The sequence below is a fragment of the Crocodylus porosus genome, unplaced genomic scaffold (assembly GCF_001723895.1).
Source record: "Crocodylus porosus isolate Cpor-Errol unplaced genomic scaffold, CroPor_comp1, whole genome shotgun sequence".
NCBI classification, from domain to species: Eukaryota; Metazoa; Chordata; order Crocodylia; family Crocodylidae; genus Crocodylus; species Crocodylus porosus.
Genome location: NW_017728923.1, coordinates 2,260,713 through 2,287,067, shown reverse-complemented (window position 1 = coordinate 2,287,067; position 26,355 = coordinate 2,260,713). Strand labels below are relative to the sequence as shown.

The window sequence follows — 26,355 nt, the reverse complement described above, 5'->3', positions numbered from 1 at the left end:
GTTGGGGCATTACCTGGAAGGATTTCTTGCATTACCCCTCCTTCACCCAACAGCTATAAAAAATAACTTGTTAGAAACTAGAGACCCAAAGATGAAGACCTCTGCTAATGGCTTGTCTTTTAAAGAGCTGGTAAATAGATGACAAGTCCAGGAATGAGTCTGGTGGGGACCCTAGCCTGGTGGTGAGACCCCTTTCCCTGCTGCCTCTCCTTCCCTGGGTAGGGATGGTTGGTATTCTTGCACCTGGACTGTTTTTTTCCAAAGTAGTCAGTTGCATGGTTGTGCCATGGATGGAAAGGGAAGAGCTTCTTAGACTATTAGTGGTTTTGGTGGTAAAAAGAACAAGCTGTCTTCCAAACTGACAGCTCCTTCCTTCAAAGGAAATATCCCAATTGACTTGAAATTGGCTCTCAGCCCTGCTGCCTTCTTCAGAGGGAGTAAGTGACTGTGAAGCCAGGAACAGTGGCTCAGAGAAGGTGAAGGGGCTCTCTGTAACTTAGGAGCAGCAGACTTGCTGTGTTAGATCCAGGTTTGTCCATCCAGTACAGTAGGTCAGGCCCTGGCCAGTCCTTGATTCTTCAGAAAGAAGTGAGAACCTAGGTGAGCTGTGCAATAAGTTATACAAGCCAGAAATAAGGAGAGAAGCTCTACTGCATCTCCAGGGTAGAATGAAGGGATAAATACTAATATGTTTAGTATTAGAAACTCTAAAACTCCCACGGAATTGGCAAGATGGAGATTTGGTTTATTCTCCAGGCTGGTGTAAAGATTCATCAATGGATAGTGTACCCCAGCCAGCTAAGGGCATGCTGGGATGTCTTTCTTGGGCTGTACTTAATGAATCTGCCAAAAGAGAATCCCTGTTTCAGTCCCTGTTATTGCAAATACATACTCATCTCACCCAGCTGGCATGGACTGCTGAGTTCATTTAATTTTCCATGAAACTTCTTTTCAGAGGAAAGAGTCCAAGTTTGACAGAAGTGAGCAATAAGTTCCCTGGCACAGTACCATCTTTCCAGGTATGGGGATGTGCCATGGTTACTTCTTGTCCCAATATTTCATGAGACAGTCTCCTTTTAAACAGCCTAGATACAAAAATCCTCCTGCTACACCTTTAGAGTCAGCACTACATCTTCAAGTGATAACGATGGAGGAGTGGAATGACCTAACATCATAAAGACCATGTTATTTGGGGGTATTGGGTAGAAGAATCCAACTCTTAGCACTGAGATTTCTTTCTCTCTTTCTTTTATCGACACCTGCTGTTGATTTCGGCTACATAAGTGTAAAGCCAGAATAACTTAATAATTTAGTCTAGATTTGTGCCAGTGTAACCAATATAGAATGGGTCCTGTTGGTCATATCCTCTTAGTAGCTGGGAAGTTTGTTTCCAATGGATTTTGTTCTTTTCAGCTTGGGGGACATGGATTTTTCCATCCCAAATCTCTCTGCCCAGTAACCTCAGGGGAATAGAAAGAGTTCTGTTGATTCTATCCGGCGGTTCCAGAGAATAACAGGGAATGCCGTACAGATTGTAGGCAGCAGCAGTACCCAGAGCTGTGTTGGTCTGTTTAATGGTCACTAACCATAATCCTGGAAAGGCAGTTTCTGTTCACAAAATGTCACTGTCCATGTGTGCTTGTTTATGCTCACTCAAAAAACAAAACAAAACAGGATTTTCATTCCTTTACCTCCTTTGAGAGGGCTTATGAAGATGAACTGCTGGCATCTGTTGGCTTTTTCATCTCCTTGCTAGATGAGAGTTAGACCACACTATAATTTAAACACCAGCAGGAACATGGAGCCTTGTCTTTACTAGGACCACCCCCACCCTGATAAGTGATGCAGCTAAACAAGAAGTAGCAACACTAGAAGATTTTAGCAGGAGTTTCTAAGCCTTGGAGTCTGCCTGTCATGTTTTAAAAAAGCCCAGATAATAACTAACATACTGCAGAAAACTGGAGCTTCAGCTATGCGGTGACTCTTTAGTAAGTCATAGAATCATAGAAAATTAGGGTTGGAAGGGACCTCAGGAGGTTATCTAGTCCAACCCCCTGCTCAAAGCAGGACCATCCCCAACTAGATCATCCCAGCCAAGGCGTTGTCTAGCTAGGTCTTGAAAACCTCCAATGATGGAGATTCTTTCTACCAGCTCTCAGGGTAACCTCTTCCAGTGTTTTACTACCCTCTTAGTGAGAAAACTCTTTCTAATATCTAACCTAAACTTCCCTTTCAGCAACTTGAGACCATTGCTCCTTGTTCTGTCATCTGCCATCACTGAGAACAGTCTAGCTCCATCCTTTTTCAAACTCTGCTTCAGGTAGTTGAAGGCTGCTATTAAAATCCCCTCTGTCTCCTCTTCTCTAGATTAAATAAACCCAGTTCCCTTAGCCTCTCCTCATAAGTCATGTCCCCCCAGCCCCTTCACCATTTTTGTCACCCTCTGCTGGACTTTCACCACTATCTCTACATCCTTTCTGTAGTGGGGGCCTGAAAACTGAACACAGTACTCCAGATCTGGCCTCACCAGTGCTGAATAGAGGGGAATAATCACTTCCCTCGACCTACTTGCAGCACACCTTCCAATGCAGCCCAGCATGCCATTAGCATTCTTGGCAACAAGGGCACACTGCTAGCTCAGATTCAGCTTATTGTCCACTGTAATCCCCACGTCCTTTTCTGCAGAGCTGCTGCCCACACAGTCAGTCCCCAGCCTGTACCAGTGGACGGGATTCTTCCATCTTAAGTGCAGAATTTTGCACTTGTCCTTGTTGAACCTCTTGAGACTTCTTTTTGCCCTGTTCTCCAATGTGTCTAAGTCACTCTGAACCCTAGCCGCAGCTTGGTGTCATCTGTAGACTTGCTGAGGGTGAATTCTATACCATCTTCCAGGTCATTGATGAAGACATTGAACAAAACTGGCCCAAGGACTGACCCACTTGATACTGGCTGCCAACAAGACACTGAGTCATTGATTACTACCCTTTGAGCCTGATGCTCCAACCAGTTTTCTATCCACTTTACAGTCCATTCCTCCACCCTGTATTTCCTTAGCTTGCCTGTGAGAATGTTGTGGGAGACCATATCAAAAGCCTTACTAAAATCAAGGTACACCACATCCACCAGTCTCCCTGCATCCACAGAGCCAGTCATGTCATCACAGAAGGCAATCAGGTTGGTCAGGCATGCCTTGCCCTTGGTGAATGCATGCTGACTGTTCCTAATCAAGTTTTTCTCCTCCAAGTCCTTAGAAATGGATTTCTTGAGGATCTGCTCCATGATTTTTCCAGGGACTGAGATGAGGCTGACTGGTCTGTAGTTCCCTGAATCCTCCTTTTTTCCCTTTCTTAAATATGGGAACTATGTTTGCCCTTTTCCAATCATATGAGACCTCTTCTGATTGCCATGAGTTTTCAAAGATGATGGCCAATGGCTCTACATTTACATCACCCAACTCCCTCAGCACCCTCAGGTGCATCCCATCTAGCCCCATGGACTTGTTCACATCTAGCTTTTCTAAGTAGTCCCTAAACTGTTCTTTCATTACTGAGGGCTCACCTCCTCCCCAAACTGTGCTGTCCAGTGCAGTAGTCTGGGAGCTGACCTTGCCTTTGAGGGTGAAAGCAAAAAAGGCATTGAGCACTTCAGCTTTTTCTGCATTCTCTATCACAGGGTTGCCTCCCCAGTTCAGTAAGGGACCCACACATTCCTTGATCCTCCTGTTGCTACTGACATGCTTGTAAAAAAGACTTCTTGTGACCCTTCACATCCCTTGCTAACTGCAACTCCAATTGTGCTTTGGCCTTCCTGACTTCATTCCTGCATGCTTGTATTCCTATGCAGACACAGCTTTTCAGGATAAACCCCTGATTTTGCCATTACAGCTTATGACAGGTCCATGAACTCCATAAAAAGAAGCACTATTTTGTCAGTATAACTGAAGCTACACCAGGGATTTTGCCTGTATAAAAATGTGGTGAAATCCCACCCCTCGCTGACAGTACTTCAAGACTGGCAAAAAGTTGAGCGTAGGACTGGCCTAATTATGGACAACTCTCAGGCGTATCAAAGGCAGGAGAAAGGTACTGGGGGGTGGGATTTTTTTAATGAAAGTCCCTTTCAGAGAATAAACTCTGGCCCTGGCTTTGCAGTAGGTGGAAACAAGTCCTGCACTCTCAGAGGATGGCTGTCTGTTGGGCTCTGATCTTCCCCAACATGTTCACACCTCCCCCTCAGCCTTTAATGTGGGATGCACAGTTTGGAAGCTGCCTGGCTCCCTACTGGGGGCATTAGGGGCTAATTAAATCTCAGGATTCTTACCCTGTGAGGTAGGAACTCATTGTTCTGGGGGACATTTTTTTTTTTCCGGTTTTTTTTTTTTTTTTGCACTGGTCCTGGAAGAACTGAAATACCAGATCAATGCATGGAGTGGATGGAGCAAGCTCTGGTTCCACCACCCAACACCAAAAAGAATCTGCTCAATATAGACCTCCGATGGAGGACAGATCAGAGGCGATCGCTGACCCTGAGCCACCAGGTCATGGGCCAAGACACTGATGTAACCCGTGACACTTGGCTGATGTGGCCATGCTTTGAGAGAGACACCTGATGGGCTGGAATAATTGAAGGTTGATGCTGGTGTGATGCCAGGGGAGTGCTGAACTTGGCTGAGCATGCAAAGCATGCTGAGTCTTCTTATTGCACCCAGGCTGCTGCTGTGGAGCCTGAGCTGCCTCATCCATGGGACTGCTGATGAGCTAACTCCCCTTCTGTTCAATTCAAAAAGACTTTGGTTTTGTCCACTCTGATCTGCTCAATGCAGCAATTTTGGCAGGGAACAGTAGCTCCCAACATCCACATACAGCCATGTATGTACTTCTGGAGCATTCACACAACTCCTTTACAACAGCTGACTACCAGAGTGTGAACCACACCCTGGGAAAGCACCAGCTGCAGAAGGGACCATGGCAGCCAGCAGAAGAATGACCTACACATGCCTTTTGCCAGCTATGGATGGCAGCAGAAGCCTTGCTCCACTGAGGAGAAGTGGCAAAAAGGAGGGTCCTACTGCTATTGAGGTTCATTAGGGTTGGATGCACTCAAATTGCTGATGCCAAGACTTTGTAGTGTCAACCAAGCCTCTACTGCCTTGATAAGCCATTGAGCATAAAGTGACACAGTCCATGAGTGTAGAGATGCTTAAAATGCATTTCAGGCACTCAGACAGGAAGGAGTGCAATAACAGATCAATTAATAATTACCATGCATAGTTCTTAAGGAGTATGTTTCATGTATAGGTTCCAGTATACTTTAGAGATGTAGAGTAGTATTATCATGCCCATTTTACAGATGAGGAAACTAAGGCACAGACAAGCGGGAGTCTGTGGGAGAGGAGTGCTTTGCCCAATGTCATGCAGCAGGCTTCTGGCAGAGCCAGGGGTAGCATCCAGCTTTCCCTGTTCCCAGTAAGTAAGAGCTCCTCCTTTCTGTACCATGTATACTCTAGAAGCTCCTAGTTTCACAAGCCATATTTGTAAATATACTTAAAATAGAGTATACAAGTATGGCCAAAATATATGTATTAGTTAGCACTCTCTCTTATTGACTGTTTCTTTTCCTCTTAGTAATATTCAGCAGTGTTCTAACCCCTTTAATAACTGGCTCTCAAAAAGAGTCCTAGAAATGTCAGCCTGGCAATTCCCCACCCTTCCCCCCACTTTCCACCCAAGGATGTAACTTTACTTATTACCATTTTATCAATGGGAGACAGAGGCACAGAAAGGTTCAGTGACTTGTCTGATGTCCTAGAGCTAGTTTGTAACAGAGCTAGAGAAAAATCCAAAGTTGCCTGAATCCCAGCCTATTGTCTTAACCATAAGGCCAGTCTTTCTTCCTTAGACCGTGGTCTCTTATGCTGTCTGCCTGCCTGTCTGTCTTCCTAGCTCTTTGTTCTTTCTCCTTGAGAAAAAGTTGGGGGCCAGAGTAGGGGTGTAAATATCAATGAAATGTCCCAAACAAAGAACGCTGCCCTCATCCCTGCAGAGAATCCCAATAAGTTACAGTTGAGCTAGAAGCACCCCCCCCCACACACCCCTCCCCTGAGGCGAGTTGTCTTCAGACATAGCCTTCGGCATGCTGACCAATACCGCCAATAGCAAACGATCAATTAATCAGATCCATGTATTTCTGGCTAGCTGACACCAGCACTGCCCTTTTGCCAGCCTCCAAACACAGGCTTTGCCTCTGCCTTTCTGCCTCTGAAACAGGGTTTCACATGAGTTGTAGCGGGTGATTCATTGCTTGTTTGCTTTTTGTTTAGGGAGGATTTGGCTTCTGTGCCGTGCCTCGGAGCGTTCTCCTTGGGAAGGATGGATCTGCAGCAGCTCTTGAGACTCCTTCTCACTGCCTGTGTGTTTGGCTTGACCCAGACAGTTAACCCCTTTGTAGGTCAGCAGACTCCCCCTGACCCATGCTATGATGAGAACGGTGCCCCTCGGCGCTGCATCCCTGAGTTTGTCAACGCTGCATTTGGAAAGGAAGTGCAGGCATCCAGTACATGTGGGAAGCCCCCCACTCGCCACTGCAATGCATCAGACCCTCGCAAGGCACACCCACCCTCCTACCTCACTGATCTCAACACTGCTGCCAACATGACCTGCTGGCGCTCTGAGATGCTCCACCACTCACCACAAAACATCACCCTTACTCTCTCCCTGGGCAAGAAGTTCGAGGTGGTTTATGTGAGCCTGCAGTTTTGCTCCCCTCGTCCTGAATCAACAGCCATTTTTAAATCTATGGATTATGGCAAAACCTGGGTGCCTTACCAGTACTACTCCTCCCAGTGCCGTAAGATCTATGGCAAACCCAACAAAGCCACTGTCACCAAACAGAATGAGCAGGAGGCACTATGCACTGATGGGCAGACAGACCTCTATCCACTCACTGGGGGCCTCATTGCCTTCAGCACCCTGGATGGACGACCCTCTGCCCAAGACTTTGACAACAGTCCTGTGCTCCAGGACTGGGTGACAGCCACAGACATCCGGGTCATCTTCAGTCGTCCGCATGTGTTCCGGGATAAGGGAGGTCGAGACAACGATGAGGAGGATGGTGGCACCAGTTCATCTCCGTACTACTATGCAGTGGGTGAGCTTCAGGTCGGAGGCCGATGCAAATGTAATGGGCATGCCTCCCGTTGCGTGAAAGACAAGGAGGACAAGCTGGTCTGTGACTGCAAGCACAACACTGAGGGCCCTGAGTGTGACCGCTGCAAACCCTTCCATTATGATCGGCCATGGCAGAGGGCCAACACCAGAGAGGCCAATGAATGCTTAGGTAAGAATTCCCCTCTTCCCCTCCCAACCGCAATCAACCAACAGCTGGGAAGTCTTTCAGGAAAACAAGGAGAGATGCAGTGGGACAGCATTCTCTCTGTCCATATAATTCCCGCTGGCCTGGTGTCTGTAGTGGCCAATAGAGTCTTGCCAGGGATAGATCTAGTTCACTGTTCTGCTTCTTGGGATCTCCAAGAGAGAAACTGATTAGGTTTGGACAAATTAAGAACTTCTACCATCCCACACACCTTTTGGTTGACACCTACAACTAACAGAAAACCCACATACTTTAGAGGTTGGATAAACTTAAGTAATTTTTTTTTTTTTGCTTCTTCATTATGTTTCAGGGTACCAGTAGATCAGGGTTGGGCAAAATACAGCCCGTGGGCCAGATGCGGCCCACCAAGCACTTTCAGACGGCCCACAGCACCCCACAAAGAATTGCACCCTTCCCAGCCCTTCCACCCATGAGGATGGGAATGAGGCTTCCATGTGTACAGCCCCCCAACATATCCTATTGGGCCTTGCTCCCACCCTCTTCGGGGCAGCAGAGGGGCAGCAGGAGTGCGGAGTTCAGCTGGACAGGGTGTGAATGTGAGGCAGGGGTGTAGGGACCCCCCCACATTCTCCCTATGGCATGCAGCAGTAGGTGGAGAGGTCAGGGCGCTCCTGCTTAGAGCAGTCGCCTGGTGGGGTGTGGCTCTGGCCAGCGCTGCGTGGAAGGAGGGGGTGGAGCCTGCTCTATTGCCGGGGCTCTGCAATGCATGCCTGCAGTTCCAGCACTCTCAGTCGAGGTAGTCCCGTGCTGGAGCCTGCTGCCTCCCTTGCTCCCTGCTGTGCAGGTCCCCACATTCTGCAGGGAGTGGAGGGAGCCCCACCCCCTGTTTCTTCAAGGAGTCCAGTGTGGGGCTTCCCTGCTGCAAGTGTGGAGTGTGCAATAGAGGTGGCCAGTGTTGTGTTGGGGGCGAGGAGCACACCCCCACACAGCCTGCCTGTTTGTTTCTATCGCAGGGGCTCTGTGCCATATGCCTGCACTCGCAGCGGGGAACCCCTGCGCTGGACTCCATGGGGAAGCCAGGAGCAGGGCTCCCTCCACTCCCAGCAGAGTGTAAAAATTGGTGCAGCAGGGAGCAGGGCAGGAGCAGGCTCCAGTGCGGGGCTTCCCCACTGTGGGCACATGGCATGAAGCCCCTGCGATAGGGCAGGCTCCGCTCCTTCCACATGTGAAGCGCTGGCTGGAGCCATGCCCCATTGGGCGCCTGCACTAGGCACAAGTGCCCTGACCTCCCCGCCTCCTGCTGCTGCTGTTGGTAGTGGGGGTTGCACACCATGGGGGCAGTGTGGAGGGAGTCCCCACACCCTCTACCCTCCCTCACACCCCACACACCCACACCCTGTCCCCACATCCCCCACCGACATATACGTACAGCCCAGCATACCCTATGCCCCCTACACAGCCACACCCTCTCACAACTGTCCCACACACTTCCACACTGCACCACACACACACACTATAAAAGTGACACTTTATTTTTCAGTTATTATGCAATCACATCTATGTACAGTAAACAATCACAAATCATGACAAATTTTTTTTGTAATAAAATTAAAGTATGTTCTAGTAGGTGTTTGACTTATAGTGCATGATTTGGGTTTTTTCTGGTTCTAAGATGGCAGCCCCCCTCCCAAAAGGAGTATTGTGGGGGGGAGGGGAGGACCAACAAGGGGAGGGACTTCCAGTGGCAAAGGTCTGGGGTTAGTCCATGAATTGGCTAGTAGCAAAAGTGACAAACTGTCCTGAAAAGTTTATTATCATTGTTTACTGTTAATATGGTGCCATAAACATCAAACATGGCACTTTACAGCACAAAAACTGCTCAAGGCTGGATCCTGCTCTTAGTTATGTGGTATAATGAGGGATTTATTTTAGTACAGGATATTAGATTACACCAGTGTTACGCTGGTATGAGTGAAGTCAGAAGTCAGTAGGGTTGGCTGGGACTTTTCCATAGATTTTTTTTTTGGTTGAAAATGCTGATTTGTTGAAACCAAAGCTATGTGCGAGGAAGGGTGGGTTTTGGTGAGTCACTGGGTTTGCAAAATTAAAATGAAAAAAAGTGTTGACATATTTAAAATGTCCCAGTTCAACATGTTCTAAACAAAACCTTTCAGGTTTGAAATAAGTTTTTTTTGTTTTGTTTTTTTAATTTAATTTAGGTTACAGCTGACCTGATCTGATTTTTTTTTCAGGATAATTTTTTAGATTTTAGTATTTTGTTTTAGTTCCAGGTGGAGAAATAAATGTCAAAATGGCATAACTCTTCCAGAACAGGAAAATTGATTCCTACCTAGGTCTAGGATGCAGCCCTGACTTCCACAGGAGTATGAAAGCGAAACAAAAGGACCGTGTCTTTAATTGGCTATAGAGGCTAATAGTGTACAAGATATTGGACAGGTTTGTTAGTTTTTATACTTAACTCCCAAGTCAAACCCCACCTTTCTATTAAAAGCATTATATCATAAGTATTTTTATAAGGACCTACAACCAACAGGTCAAAAGAGGACACTGATTTTGTGAAGGTGTCTCAAAACTGGACTCTGAAAATGTATCAACTAGTATATTTTCTCTCCATTCTTGAAAAGAATCAATTTTTTTAACACTTTCAAAACACAAAGAAATTTGAACTCTTCCCTCACCCCAGCCTCAGGTAGAGATCCAGTCTGGGATGGTTCAGAGTGCAAGGGGGAAGTTCAGGTAGACCAAGGTCTGAAATAGGTTCTTAAACTAGGAAAAATTGATCAACCTTAATGAAAACTCCTTGCATTTTCCGCAGGCCATAATAAATCAAAGTATCATTGGACACTTTTACACGTACTCCGACGCAGTCTGATTAGAGCGGATCAGAGCAGACTTGATTAACCAAGTCTGCTGGAGTGTTCCAATCAGAGTGCTCCAGTATCTCGTGTATTCAGCATCCTTGCATTTCAAAATGGCTGTGGGTGCACTTTAACTAAAGCTTGTCAAATAAACTTTAGTTAAAGCACCACATTGCCATTTTGAAATGTGGGATGCTGAATACATGTGGTGCTGTGGGAATTTTAATTAGAGTGGCTCCTGAGTACCACTCTAATTAAAATCTCTCCACCCCTACCCCAGAGCACATGTACCCCTGTACATGGTGCCATAAACAGAGCACCCCGGTACATGTGCTCTGGGGTAGGGGTGGAGGGATTTTAATTAGTGTTGGAGTGAGGTTGTAGCCATGAAATGCATGCAAAAAATGTCTAGGAAATATATGCAAGGCAGGAATTTTTGATAATATTTTTTACTGGACCAACTGTACAGGTGGGAGAGATGTGAGATGAGCTTTTGGGCATGAAGACCTGAGGAAGGGCACTTTGTGTTGAAAGCTTGTCTAACATCTCTCCAAACTATACAGCTGGTCCAATAAAAGGTATCACCAAAAACTTCCTGCCTCCAAAATATTGATCTCATTTTTATACACCTACAGCACGGGATCCGTGTTTCTCTCTTGCTGGTTCTTTATCACTGTTTTAGTGTAAAAGGGCTAAACTTTCTAAGGAAGCCCTTAGTCTTCCCTGCCTGACTGTCCACCAGAGATCCTGTTACTATGTTTAGCTCCACAGTGCCAGGGAATTTCCCAACCTAGTTTTGCCTACATGAGAGACTAGATTTCCTTTGTACCAATATCCATCAAACACAAGGAGCTAGAGGGTTAAATAGCTGAGACTTAGAGTTGAGAGGTTCAGCTCAATAGCTGAACTTTGTGGGCACTTTTCCATACCCCAGTGGCTGGGTTTCCAGGTCCATCAGTGAACTGTTTGCCTGGTTGATGGGACACAGGGATGTGCCAGAAAGCAGCAGAGTGCCCACCTGATTCTGCCAGCGGGGAGTAAGGCTGAGTGATTTCTTTCTCCATCAGGGTTGGTCCTCACCCAGCACCCACCATTCGTCCCAGTGAGCCACAGAAACTTCCAGGGGATTTCTCCTCCTCATCCCACTCCCCACCAGGGTCAGTCATTTGGCAGATGGGGCTGAAAAGATAAACACTATGAGAGAAAAGAAAAGTTGGGAGGGGGAGGGAGTGAAGCGTTGTCCCTTTAAAACACCCCTGACAAACCCTGTACACAAAGGCGGCTTAACGGAGGTGCCGTGTGAAAGTAGTTTTTCCTGTCGATTCCATCCCCTCTTTCTCCCTTTACCCTCTTGGGCTTTGTGCCCTCTGTGAAGGGGCCTGAAAGAGCTCCTCCATCACACGCCTCCAAAGGGCTTAGCAGCTGAAAGCCGGATTAGCTCCTCCAGCCTTCCCCTCTGTGCTTTTCAACAATGACATCTCGCCAGCCAGCAGGAACAGACGCAGCAATTAGCACCAATTAAAGGCAGAGGGCCCGCCGGGGAAGTTCCCTGCACTCAACCCAGGTTGTGGGGCTTCCCTCACAGCAGCCCCATGTGAATCCTCCACCATGTCCATCCCAGGCACCTGCCCTTCTAGGACTTCCTGGCTGAGCTGACCCCACCTTAGTTGGGGCCAGGCCTTAAGGAGCTGTGAGAAGCTGTCCCCACCAGACAGCACAGCTGTGATGGAGGGTCAGAGAGAGCCTGTGGGCAGAGGAGGCTGAGCCCCATGAGTGCTGGCAGCGAGCTCCAGCCCAGAGACAGGGTAGGCTGGACAAGGGGCAGCTCTCAGCGCAGTCTGCAGGATAGTAGGATCTGTTTCCTCATGTGGGACATTCTTCTATCCAGACTACCTGAATCCAGGCTGAAGTGGGGCTCAGGAGCTTCTTGGGCAGGGTCCACTGCTTTGTCCTTCTTCTGTTCAGTGTCACTGACAGAGCAGCAGTGCTGTGACCATGGCACTTACAGCATTTAGTCACGGCACAGCCAGAAGTCCCCAGATTTTGGTAGCAGTCATGAAGGATGTTACAAAACCAGGGTTTCAGGTTAATAGGGTGTAGTTTCCCCAGAATAATGCAAGGGGCAGTCTGGCCTATTATACTGAAGTGCTGATGGACTCTTTGGGTTCCACTTCATTGAATTTCTTTGGGTTGGATGCTGACAGTGGCAAACTCCCACCACTTTCCCGGAACAGTCTGTCTTCAGAGCATATATATATATTTCCTTGGTTGCATGACAGTTTCTGGTCCCAGCTGAGTCATAGACTTGCTGATGTGGAAACAAATCAACAAAGAAATGTGAATTGTACACAATTTTTGGCACATCAGAAAAAAGGTTTAGGGTTTGAAGGTTAGAAGGAAGCATCAGTCAGTGTTATTTTTTAAACAGAAGCCAGCCTGTTTTAAAGGGCCCTTAGAAGGTGGCCACTTAAAAATACCTGCCACGTAAGGTTGCAAGGGTATCTCATTCTCCAGGGCAGGTACCTGCAGATCACAGCTCATTCAAAATTACTGTTCCAGGCTATCTGCAAACTCTGGCAGGCAGAAGTTCATTTTTTTTAAAGAAATTTTTCGTGTTCCAAACAAAATCAGTCAAATCAAATCCAAATCCATGAGTCAGTCTAGAACCATAAATGGCCCTACAACTGCAAACATCCTCCACCCCCACCAGGGGCTTCAGATATTTCCAATGTCTTTTGGCAAGCATCTTACATGCAGGCCCAACCCTAGAGGCTTGGGGTTCAGCTGCCCCCAAGTTTTGCCTGCCCTCAGCCATATGGCTGCAAGCTAGGGAGGAGCCTCCCATTTCCATAAAACAGGCATTAAGCCCCAACACCTCAGTGGGTACTAAACCATGCTAGAAGAACAGGTATCCCTAGGAGGGCTTAAGGAAAACTGCCTTCTTGGACCCAGATACATGGTGTTTCCCCTGCCAGGTAAAGGCCAACCAAAAGGATGAGTCAGTGCAGCAGGCAGAGGTGCATCAGGGCCCATTTGGAGGCTTTTCTTGGAAAAGTAATTTCTAGAGAATTGCTTAGGACTATGCCTACTGAAAGAAGCTGCAGTGGATCACTGAGCAGCAGCTCTGTCCAACCACTAAGTAGTTTAGCCTGTTTTCTCCTTCCCTTTGCTTCTGCTCTGCCAGCAGGCCAGGCTGGTCTCTCCCTCCCAACACCCTGGAATGCGTCTAGGCAGACCCCCAGTACACACAGTTGAGGACCCTTTATGTCGGCACCCGCCCCACTTTCCCACAAGTGACTTAGACAGACCTCGCTCAGCAGTACGTTCTGTTTGTTTCTGGTAAGAATTAGAAAGAAAAGCAGTGAGACAGGGGCTGGGCACTGCGCGTGCTCCCTCCCAGGACTCTGTGATTTGGCAGGATTCAAAGAGTTTTCTTGCAGATTAAAACTGTCTGCAGTGGAGAAACAGAGGGGACCCCCCCCCACCACATCCACCCACCACCACTTTCCTGCTTTCTGCCTGGCATTGGTTCGCCTGCCAACAGCCCACCTGGGGTGGATCACAGAGGAACCTGAATTGCCAAGAGTGAAGGAAGCCCCTTCAATAATCCCTGGAGACGGAAAGATTGGAATAATATCTCTGGGCTCCAGAGACTTCTATTATGATGGCATTGGCTTCATTTTCATAGGCCTGGAGCTTTTGTTTTCTTTTAACTTCTGTGACACCCTGTGAGGAGGAGGCAGGAGGGCGGAGGGAAGGCAAAGGGAGGTGAATGTTTGTATACTGGCTCTTTCCACTTGCCATGTAATAACCAGAGATAATTATTCTTGCTGGGGTTCCATCTCCTCCCCACAATTAATTGGGCACAACGGGTGTTGTATGCACGCACGCGCACAGGAGACTGCCACATTCCTCAGGCCCCTGCTGCTGGAATTAGACTGGTCACTAAGTCAGCAGGCTGTCCCCTTGCAAGGCTTTGGAAAACACCAAGCACCAAGGGCTGTGTGGGGGGGATTAGTGGGATGCAGCTGCTGGAAGTAATTGATCTACATTGTGGTAATTCTGGAGCTCTTGTTCCCATTGTTGTTGCCACCGCTGGAGCACTTTTTTGAATGTCATACAAAAGGGAAGCCTTGCTCTTGTGATCAGAATCTGTTCTGTTTGCCGAGGAGCAAATGGGTAATATCTGGGGGTAGCTTTGATCCCAGCGAATGCCTGGGAAATGGGAAATTCTCTTGGAACCACCAAGTGGGTCAGAGCTTCATCAACCTTGGATTAAGCAACATAATAGCTGGCTGATCCAGGAAGCGAAAAGTCTAATCAACTTGTAACACCAGTGTCTATGAGTGTCTGCTCTCAGGCAACTACTAGATCCCCAGCCCATTTCTCAAGGACTTTTCCTTGCCCATTTCCTTTGTAAGCCCCCCAATCCTGCATCTACTTTCCCATCTTTTGTCTCAAGGCACCTGTCTACAGGTGGGAAATTGTCTCAGGAATCCAAACCATCTTCAAAATTGACTGGAATTGCTATGTAAACCAAGCTGTAGGAAGCCTACACTGTTTTATGGGGGTCTTGTATCTAGTCAGAGAAAAACATTAAGGTTTTCTGCAGCCCATCACTTATATCTCCAGCTCATCTGAAAGCTGTTTTATCAAAAAAACTGGTTTAAAGAAACACTTTGGACCACTTGAACCATACATCCCAGTGTGAACAGGCCATAGGCCATGGAACAGGGTGGGTCACCTAGGTCATGGCCCAACCAACTTTTAGCATGTTAATTTATATAACCCACAAATGCACAATTGTCATTCCAGTTAAAATTGTATAGCTATTTTTAACTGCATAGTTAGCTAAATTAACGTGCTAAAAGTTGGTTGGGCCATGGCCCAGGTGGCCACTCTGCTCTGCTGTCTGTGGAACAGGCCAAAGACTTGCTTTGTCATAGTGACTTCAAACTGTGGGGACTTCCCTTAAAGAGAATGACTGTGAGAAGGCAATGGCACCCTTAAAAGATGTAAGTTGGAAACTTATTGTATTGGTCCTGGAAACTTTGTGAAAAAAGGCTTTCTTCTCACATCACAGTAGCATCCTAATTCTGGATAACACCAGCTGAACAGCTTTGCCTGCCATATTGTGGAACTTTCTGTCCTGTCTGGAACCAGGAAATGCAGGGACATGCTCAATGAAGGCCTGTTGTGGTGGGAATGGTACATGAAGGCTGGTGTTGGTTCATGCCCAATAGGGCATGTTTCTCTCATCCTGAGCAGGAAGGCTGATCTGGGACCAGGCCAAAGCCCCCTTATAGCCTCAGAAAGTTAACTCATGCCGCATTTTCTATGCCTTTGGTGGTTCAGTGACTTACTCTGCCTTTTTTCAGATTGCTTTTTAGATGATGCAAGATGGTTCCCCGTGAGCAGGGAAAAAGGAACCTGATCAATTTAAAGGGAATTAGTTCCCCGGCAGATATTCCAGAGTCCATTTGGTTGACAGTTTCAGAGTAGCTCATTGTTGTGTCTCATGCTCCTTGCAGGCTGTGTGCACCTTCCTTATGATAACCACCTCTTCCCAGAATGAGGAGTCAACCTCAGGCTCCTGTCCCTCTTCCTCTTCATGGAGTCAATTACTCCAAGGCTAGAAGAAAGAGAACCCCCAAACTTGCCACTGCTAGACTAATCCAGATCTGAGCTCCCCACTTCCCTCAGTTCCTTGGGCACACAGTGCTTTCAGTGAGAGTCCTATGGCCACCTGTGGTGAAAAAGTTGCAAAAGTAATTTCTTTCCCATGAAGTGCTGAGGAGAAGGAGACATCCCTCTTTCCTGTTCCCCACCCCATGCTTGTTTGTGCAATTCGGTTGACAAGACACTGAACTGGGATTCAACAGACATGGGTTCTGTTCCCAGCTCTGTCACTGACCTATGGGATGACCTTGGATGAGTCACTTCATTGCTCCCTGCCTCAGTTTCCCTGTTCGTGGAGTGAGAATGATGCACTGACTCCTCTCTGTGAAGTGCTTTGAACTCTGTGGAAGAAAGGCCTTCTACCAGTATCATTCTTTATTTCTGCTACACAGTGCAATTGCCGCTTTAACATACCTAGTTGCTTCAGAGTAACTTCAGGTTGCTCTGAACAAGACTGTTGGCCTTGTCTGGATTTCAGCAGGCCCTGAGGCCTGGCTTGTAGATGCCTCCCCTCTTTGCTGGGTGATAATCATGCCTGGGTCCTGCTATACAGTTCCCAGGGACCCAGGGTTGGGAGGAATCTACATTGGATGGTGCTGTATCATAGGAATAGCCCTTGCCAATGATTCTCAGGTAACTTTAGAGCAGGTAGAGCCTGCTGCTGCCAAGCACTAGCTCAAAAGCTTCTGTAGCAAGGCACACTCTCCCCTGCGGTGGGGCTTCGGCAGAGGGCAAGAAAGAAATGTCAGTAACTGGTCACTGTAATAGTCAGTCTTCAATTCCAACCCCCCGTCTTCCTCTATCCCCAGGTTGGCTCACAGCTGCATGTGGCTTTGAAGAGATAATTCAGGAAAGGCTCTTGGGGCACTTAAAATGCTTCTTTTTAGATCCATGCTTGGGGCCCAACAGTATAGCCATAGGTGTGGGCTTTGAGGAGGGTGGCAGGGGAAAAGGACTGAATGAAAGGGATGAGTTTCTCCAAGGAGTGGGCTGTTGTTACAGATCAGCTGGGAAGAGGGGGAAGTAACTGGTGTGAGGGCAAAGCCCAGTGTTAACAACCCACCAGAACCAAACGGAATTATTCAGGTGGATTTTAGTGCTGGAAATGTTTAGTAGCCAGATGGGCCCTAGCTAATGGGATTATCCTCCAGAGTCAGATTCTTTTCCAGCCTCTCACCCTTGCACAACTGGGTTGAAAAATCTCAAGAAAAGCAGAATTTCCCATGTGATTTTGGCAATTGGCTTTGGTCCTCACGAGAACCCAGTTTCACAAAATAAATAGCAGGAAAAGTTACCTAGACTTTCTTGAATCTCATAAGTTCAATGTGACCTTTTCTAGAAGGTATATATAATCAATTTTCCCTGTGTCCATTTACATAGACCCTGAGGCTTCCCCCAGCTCCTGGAAGGTACTGCTTGCTTTAGTGATACCATGCGAAGCTGCAGAATGGTCTGAAGCATGGCTGTAGGATTGTCTTCATAAGACACGAAACTTATTTAGGGTGGGAGGTGAAGGGGTTTTCTAGTCTGGATTCCCCCTCCCACAGAGTGGAAGTAGAAACTATGTCCTGCCAGCATCCCAGCTGGGCGCTTCTCCAGCGAAAGCAGGGGCGTAGCTTGAATCCATTGTGGGTTTGGCAGCAACGGCTATTCTAGGGTTTCACTGAGGCTGTTCCTTTAACTAATTATTCCCAGTGACTTCCCAGACTCAGGGAGCCCTTTCCCCTTGAGTGCAGCTCAGCTGAATCATCCCCAAGGTAGGGAGCTCTCTCCCTGTCCCATGCCAACACAGACTGCCACCAACAGTGAGGGATGCACACTCTTTTCTCATTTTTCCCCAGCCTTGGCTGCTTTGCCTAATGCCCTTCACCTGCCAAATGTATTGTTGGTGCTTGTATTGTGGGCCACTCTTAGTTTGCAGTGGCTAGAGTCATTTGAAGGAGTACCAGGAGAAGCCCTCTCTGGTGGTACTCTCTCAGGCTGAAGATGGTAGATTTGCACCTTATAGACTGATATATAGCATAAGTTTTCATAAGCAGCAGGCTTTCTTCATCAGATGCATGCTCAAACTGCCAGTGTTCCTGGCACTATGGATGAGGGGAAATCACACGAGGTCCTGTGGAGGGGCCTGCAGGAAAGGTCAGGAATGGGTGAGACTTTTCAAAGACACTTGGAAGACGGAAAGAGAATTGCCCCATTTCAGACAGTGTAAGTTTAATTAGACTATTATTACAAATTAATAGATTTTGTGATTGTTTAATTGATCATGTGATTGTTTAATTGGGCAGAGTATATAAGGAAGGAAGCAAGTTACCATGTAATTAGCCCCAAACTGTGCAATTAAATTCTTATTAATACCCCAAACAGCAGGGAACATTCAAGCCTTTAATTAGCGATTAACATGAGACAGACAGAGAGCTGCATCCACATTGGCTCTTGGGAGCAGTACAAGCCTAAGCCTCTGAGGAGGGGAGACTGGAATTGTCTGATTTGTTCTAGATTCCTGGTACTGAGGAAGGGAGAGGAGTGTGTTGGAATATTTGCTAACTGCTGCCTTTCCTAAAGGTGGAGCTGTCTGCCCTGAGAGAATGAAGCATTAGTGAATCTTAGTCTAATCACCATCCACATGCCTTTAAAATTGGGACTCTCCTAATCTGAATGGCAGGAAACCTTCAAGACTGGCCACCTCATGCAGGATTTCCATCTATCTCCATGGAGAAGATTTTAAAAGATATTTAAATGTCTAAATATGCTGATAGACACCCAGTGAGATATTCAACAGCTTTAACTCTGCCCTCATTCACGATCATGTGAGTTTTCCCAGTGATGTCAGTGAGAATGATATCAAGACAATTCCCAGCAAGTTTGAAAAGCCAAGTTCATTGAATCCTGGAATCATACTAAATGTCTCCTTCATGATTCAAGCAGTTGTGCCCTGTCACTGCTTCTTCTCTGTGTACTGCTAGCAGCTGACTGCAATATGTAGATCAATGATAGGGGAAGAGAGTGGGAATATAACTTTATCTTCCTCCTGTTATTGGCACACAAGGTTTTAATTTAATAGTGACCAGACTGCTAGTAACTGTCCCTTTCTGTGCATCACACATCTCACCCAGACTACATGGCTTTGAATACATTTTCTTTTGATGTGAGAAGAAGTTTGTCTGGCATTTTGGGAGTTTCCAAAATATGGCTGCTCAGGCCAAGGTGGCTCACTGGATAAAACACCAGTTCCATAGCCAGTGACACACAGGAAGTGATGTAGCTAACACCATGGTAGGCCTGGGGTCCCCAGTCTGAATAGCAGATACTCACTAATAGCCCAGTTGACTGGGGGCAGCCTTTTGGGGGTACAAGTCCAGAGCAAGGTTTACACGTGTGCAAGATTTATGTGTGTCCAGAGCAAGGTTTACACTATACAGGTTTACATGACAATTAATCGAGTCTGCTCCAACACGTGCCAAATAGCACATGTCAGAACAGAGATCTGAGTCTGCTGGAGCATCCTAATTAGTGCGCTCCAGCAGCCTCTGCATCATGTTGACCAAGCTTTGGTTAAAGCACCCCTGCTGCCATGTTGAAGTGTGGGAAACTGAATACACATGACACTGTGGGCGCTTTAATTACAGCGGCTCTCAGAGCGGCTCTAATTGAAGTGCCCTCCTCCCCTCCCCACCACAGAACACGTGTATAGGCACCTTTTGAGAGACAGCTTTTTCACTCCATCACCATCTGAGGAGGTGTGGGAGTTTAAAATGCAAATGACAGCCCAGTCCTACTGGATTTCAGATTCTCACTGTCCTGAGCTCCTAATGCTTCTGCTTCTTAAGGGAGCAGTTTCTTCTTTCTCTGACAACTTGTTTACTTAAAAGAAAGAGGAGGCCAGTTAAATTACTGCTCTCTGACACAAAAACAAGGTGCTATGAAGCACTGCACCTTGACTAACCCTGCTGGGGACCAGATTAAAGATTCCTAGGAATAACTGCACTGAACCCCTGAAAATGAAGGACTACATCTTCATTCCCAGGCAATGCTGGGATCAGTGGCGACTGCCTGAAAGAGTGACATCGTGTCCTTCCTCAACCAATGGGAACTCCACCTTACAACAAATCTGGACAGAGAGGCAGAGACTAAAAGCAGAGAGTTGCTGGAGGTCTCCTCTACCAGCTGGTGCTTGACTTTCAGTGGATGAGGCAGGGCTCCATTTGCATCTGCCTGGAAGTTCATAGAGAAATGGCATCTTCTTTAACAAAGTTATAGAGTGGGGGCATGGGAAAGATGATGTGGAGTATCCCAGCCTGCCAGCAGTGATTCAGGGCATGAAAACTGTCCAGGAATCTCAAGCCTCATGGTGGTGGAAGGAACTTTCAGTAAAGGCAATAACTATACTAAGAGAGCAGACAAAATTTTAAAATGTTTTAACTCATAAGTTCCAAAATGCTAGCATGGATCAGGCAACTTGTGTCATCACATATGGTAGCTGGATTCTGTCACAGTGTCTGGAATCCTGAAAGCACTTGTTTCATGATGTGAGGGTGAGACAGAGGAAATAATATCCAGAAAAGATTTGTTTTTGCCTTTAGGACTGTAGCCCAGTCAAGGTATTAGTTGTCTCCAAAGAATCCACTCAAGGTTGAATAGAGGCCTAGTGCAAGCCAGGACACATCTATGGGGGTTTGTTGGTACTGAGTGCTGGCAACTGCCTAGTCAAGGTGGCTGGGTTCAGTAAAGCTGAGGATTGTCTCCAGGAACACTGAGTCCTTGTGTATGGATGGCAGGTTCCCAGCCCCATATGACTGGGGTCTTTTCCGGATTGGGCCAGGGTGTCAGAAAGGCAGCCAGAAACTCCTTCTGGCCTAGGATGTTGTCAGTGAGATGCAGATGAATGCAGTCATCCAGTCACCTACTTGGTGTCAGGAACTGCTTTTAACCACTCCTGCTCTTTATATTGTGAGAAGAGGCCAGGGCCAGTTACTCTCTCACTGATTAAACTGGTGGCAAAGGGAATTCCATCAAGACCGGCCAATTATTTACATGACCTTTCCCCAGCTCATTTCCACCTTGGCTCCAAACTCATCCACTTCCAACAAGAATATTTTCAATGGTTTCCTTTCCCATGAGGAGTTGTATGGAAACAGCATATCAGCTGATAGGAGGAAGATAGGCACTATTGAATCAACTGCACTGCAGTGCTTTATAACAAGCCGCCATCAGTGCGGTGGGAGACTCTCCAGTGCTGTCTAGCTATGCTATGAAGTTTCAAGGCCACAAACACCTGAGCAGCACTTCCAGACTGTTGTGGCTAGGTGTGTAGGGTTGCTGTGATTCCCTAATATGTATGCAGAACCACAGAAGCCTTGAGTGGACTGAATGTCTCAAAGCACTGAATCAGGTAGTGATGTCAGACCATTGCTGCCAACATCGTCATCATGTTCAGCAGCACCCCCTGAAGTTCTTTTGTCCCATCAAGTAAGGGACAGCTTTCCATCTGCTTCCTTATTTCCATTTGTTAGCATAGGTACCTCATGCCAGAGTGATGCTGGATGCTCTGTTACTGGTTGATAAGACCTGTTATGTTAACATATTGATTGTGCCAGGGAGGGTTTGCTTATTCATTAGTCAGTAGGGGTGCACCTGAAAGGTTTTGGATCAGGCCCTTACATCAGTGTAAGTGAGAGAAGACTCAGGTCTCTGCAAGTCCAAAAAATTAGGATCTGCTCCAATAGTCCTTATGTGCAGCCTCATTAATTTTAATGGTCATATTCTGGCCTTGTCAGGTGCTTTAAAGAGGAATGTCTTGTGGAAAGTGTTGACCTGGATAATATCCATCTGTTACCACAGCTCTTTTCATGCATAGATCTCAAACCACTCTGCAAAATGAGGCACAAAGAGGTGACATGGCTCATCCAAGTTCACTCAGGAGTTCATTATCAAAGCCATGAATATCAAAGCCTAAGCCCCAACCAGGTACTCTATCACAAGGCCAAGGCATAAACTTCATTGATTTGACTTTCAGTGAGAGTTATGGCAATTCAGCACGGTGCAGGATGGAGATCCAGGTGCAGAATGGCTGTAAGGTGGAGTCCTCCAGTTGAAGTAAGCCTGTGAGAGTAGAGCTAACTTTCTTTTGAAGAGCTTGTTTCAATTTATTTTGCCCCTTTTCCTGAATCCAACCAGAACGCGAACATGCAGAATTCTGCAGCTGCTGTAGAAATGAAAACTAAGAGCAGGATCACCAACTCTTGTGATTGCCAACCATAAGACTCCTGTGATACTTGATGCTTTTCTTAAAGCTCCAGGTCCTGGACTCATGGGATGCCTGAGAGCCAAAGCTTCTGTCCCTCATGGTTGTGGAGAAAATGTGAATTCTAATACTCAAGACCCAAAAAGCAAATAAAACAACTCTAAACTATGTAATTGTGAAGTCCACCTCCTGCTCTTGAAGCCAATCTTATGATTCTTTTAGGACCTGACTTATGATGTTTGAACAACTGGGGCTGACAGTCTTGTAATGAAGACGTAAAAACACTACTGAGTCATTTCAGACTCCAGAGAGTGTCTTTGTGGGTTGAGTTCTGCTTTGGGGAGAAGGCTCAGGTTGATACTAAGCCACTTTTTCCACCCTTGCTGCTCGATGGTGCAGAGGCTGGGACTGAAAGCAGAAACGGGAAGGTGGGAGGTGGGGGATTGACTCTGTGGAGGAAGGCTGCCGTTTGATCTTCAGGGGGTTAAGCCTCCACAGCTTTCTTCAGTTGGCTGCTGTGAGGAATGGAGGCTGGGAACTGCCAGTGGTGGGGGCTGGAGCTGAGGCCAGGAGGGGAAATTTCACACAAATGACAAGCAGGCCCAGCAGTTAAATCTTGGGCTGACATGTTAATGAATTTCACAGTATGCCTGGAAAAACTCTCACCCAGCCTCAATTTACCAGAGAAAGAGGGGGCTGCAGGGGAGGGGCAGGGTGCTGGGTTTAGCCGAAGGAAATCTTGTTCCCATTATCTTTTTGCGAGAGTTTTAAACAGGAACTAGCAGCACTTTTTCCTTTTTATCTCACACACGTGGATTTGGATATTTTTTTTCTTTTTGGTTCCTGTGGCTAATAAAAGAAACAAGGGAGTGTGTGTGGGGTGTGGGCGCTAAATGAAATGAGTTCAACAACTCCCTCCCCTGGCGCTGTCTGGCTAGCAGATTGGAGACCTGGCTCTTCCTCTCCGCCACACCACCCTGGCCACAGCTGGCACCATTTGCACTCCCTCAGGCCTGGCACTGAACAGCGCCAGGAGGAACTTGCCTTCCCACCCCCACCCTCTGGCACAAAGCGGGTGGTCCTTTCAAGGGCAAGGCTGGGGCCGCCCTCTGTGAGCAGGCTTGAGGGAGGGAGGGAAGTCAAGGAAGTAACAATTATGGAGACCTGGTTTCTCTCGCACCTGGAGGGCCCAATCCTGCCTCCAATACAATCAGTAACACAGCATTTACTGATTCAGTAGTGCCAGGGCAGGGCCTGAGGGAGCGGTTCTTTGGGTGCTGTGTAGTGGCCAGCTGTGACAAGCTGGTGAGCTGGGTTTTTCCCTGCCTCTGATGGAGTATGAGACTGTTTCTGACTGAGGGGAAGATAAGCTGTGCTTAAAGGTAAGGCATGGTTCTCATAAGCTAATACTGTCAGCTCATGTCTCTCTGACCAAGTTTGTCTATGAGGTGCCACCCTGCTCTGCCTTCTGCAAGGCTGTGATTAGGAAACGTGGTGTAATCAGGTGGTGAGGATACAGTTAGCAGATGTGAGACCTCCCTTCTCTTTCTGGTTTCAACACCAATTCACTGTGTGGCCTCCTGCAAGTCACACAGCTCTCTGTGCCTTTCTTTCCATGCCTGAATGGGGCTAAGATAGCTACTTCACAGGAGGAATGTTGAGTACCCGTGATCCCCGCGAATGGCGAAATCTGTGAATAAGGCACTGCGTTCATGAACGCAGTGCCCCCGGCAGCGGGGGGGAGGGGAGGCATGGCTCCGGCGGTGGCGGCGGGAACCTGGCAGCAACAAGCACAGAGCTCCCAAGGAGCTCACGTAAGTGTTTAAAGTGTATTTAAAATGTGGGTTCGGGATTCGTGAATATCTGAAACCGCGAATGCTGAACCCGTGAATACCGAGGGTTTCCTATATTCTTATCACTCTGTTGCAAGCCTCTGGGACCATGATCAGGGTGGGATGAACCCCCTTACCCCTACTGATCCATCCGTGGGACATAGTTCCTGTTACCACCATGCCTCATGCCCCTGCTTGGCTTGGTGCCAGGGAGGCTTCTTCTATTTTGGGTAGCTCTGTGCTGTGGGTGGCTGCCATCTGTTGGTAACAGCAGTGGAGATGTAGCAGCAGGATGGCAGGTGCTTAGCTGGCTCTACTAGCCTTTCCCCTCAGCCTCCTGCCCTAACATCCTTTTTGCACTTGTCTCTGATTTATGGCAGAACTGCTCTCCCAGCATCCTCCCCCCACATGCCCTGCTCCTCAGCAGCAATCTCCCTTGCACCCAGCCCGGGGTGGGGGCTGCGGATATTACACATCTGGACAACACATTGAAGCCGGCTGCTTGTTCCCCTCCCCCAGCTCCTTGCCCATCCCACCAGGAATGCCTGTATGTCAGCCAGGAATTAAGCCATGAAAGAGCTGATGGGGCAATGAGGGGATGATCAAGGGCTCCATGGGGGGAGCTGCCTCAGACACTAGGGCCTTGGTGGTTCCCTCCTCCTTGTTGACCGCTTTAGGACACCATCTTCTTTTGTCTGTCAACCCTGCTCTTACCCCCAGCTCCTCCTTCCCCTTTTTCCTCAGAGGCCCTCTAGGTTGAATGTTCCCTCCTATCCCCCTCACAATGAAAGCAGCTATCTAATAGATGGAGCTCCTGCTGGGAGCCTGTTTATAGGCGTACAAGGGCAGACACCTGCTCCTTCCATCCCTTAGATGCAGGCTGGGAGGGGCCAGGCACTGGCTCCATCAGTGTTTTGGGAAAAGGCCTGTTTGGCTCCAGGTTGCCACTGTTTATTCTTCTCATCAAGACACAGGGTTTCTTGCTGGCTTCAGGCTTCATTAGGCTGGGTTCTCTGCTTCATTGAAGAAAGGCAAAAGAGAGGAGAGGCTGGGGAGAGCTAGCATAGGTTGGGATGAGGATATGAGGCAAGACCTCCACTGATGTTATTTTATCAGCATGAATTTGAATCTGTTTGTATTGTGGCAGTGCCTACCAGACCAGTGTCTCATTGTCCTAGGCACAGAACAAACACGGAAGAAAAATGTATTCCCTGTCCCACATAAGAATGCATAAAACTCCAAGAAGTGGGTTTAAGGGACTCTAGACTGGAGTAACTTCCTTCTGCCACCTGCAACCTGTAAGTTGCATTAATTTAAATTCTTACCAGATTTCCAAGATTTAGATCTTGATCTTGCTCCCTTTGAAGTCAGGAGCAAAGTCTTCCTGGTGAACTTAGATTCGTACCTATCCACCCAATGGAGGACTAATATTGCCCTCTGGCTTTCAGATCACCACCAGACTTGCCCCTCTAAGTCTGATGAAGCTTAAGCCAGAATAACCCTTTTGCTGACAGGCTGGCTGAAAGATCTGCAGCCAGGAAAGTGACTTATGGGACAGTCTGAAAATGTGTAAGGTAGTCTTTTGGGTCCTAACCTAAATTTCCTGTTTTCTTGGTGTCTAAATTATATAATTTCAGCCTCCTTACACATCAATAAGTGGGTGTGTGCAGGCCTAGAGAGATTGAGGGTAAATCATCTCTGATTTACAGCACTTTACACATCACCTCCTAATTTGGTCCTTAAATGGTTCTCTGCAACAATGGACCAACTTCAAAGGTTCAGTTCAGCAGCCAGATGTTTCAGTCCCTTGGGTTTCCAAAAGAGAATGAGGTCTTGGCCTTTCTCTTGGGATTGCTAGCTACTCCTGCTCCTTGTCTCATTTGTAACCTGTAAATACAGAGACAACAATAAAAAGAACAAATAAGGAGGCACTGGCAGAAATGAACTGAAATTTCCACATTTGGACTCTTTGTTTCAAGTCAGGGATGAAGGACTGAATTGCTTTTAGTTTTTCTGTACCGGCTATTTAAATCCTGCTTACTGATCTGTAAGTCATCAGCCCAGCCAGCATTGCTTCCATAGCACTGAGCTCGAACTTTTACAAGATGTCCTACACATAGAAGTTGAAGGTGGACAGCTCAGCAATTGTATTGCAGATACATTTGGGCAGAGGTGATGCCCACACTGTTGTGTATTTCTTAGTTTATAATTGGTTTCACCTTTTACAAAGCAAGCACAATTCTAGTCCTTTATTCTAAGAGTCTGTTGTATACAGTAGCATTCCAACCTGGCTTCCACGCCACCCTTCCAATGTGTCTCATGCTAGATCCAGAGAGCCTGCCGAATCCTAGAAATGAGTCCATGTAAGCACCTCAGGTAGGTCTTGAGT

General features: G+C 47.2%; 1 protein-coding gene across 1 annotated transcript in view; it reads left to right on the top strand.

Annotated features, from left to right (window-relative positions):
• The first annotated feature begins 6,323 nt into the window (after positions 1–6,323).
• NTN3 (netrin 3) overlaps positions 6,324–26,355 on the top strand; it is a 76,479-nt gene continuing 56,447 nt past the window's right edge. Inside the window, exon 1 of the mRNA XM_019539942.1 lies at positions 6,324–7,335. Within this exon, the coding sequence (XP_019395487.1) occupies positions 6,369–7,335 (967 nt within the window). The 5' untranslated portion in view covers positions 6,324–6,368. The remainder of the gene's footprint in view (positions 7,336–26,355) is intronic.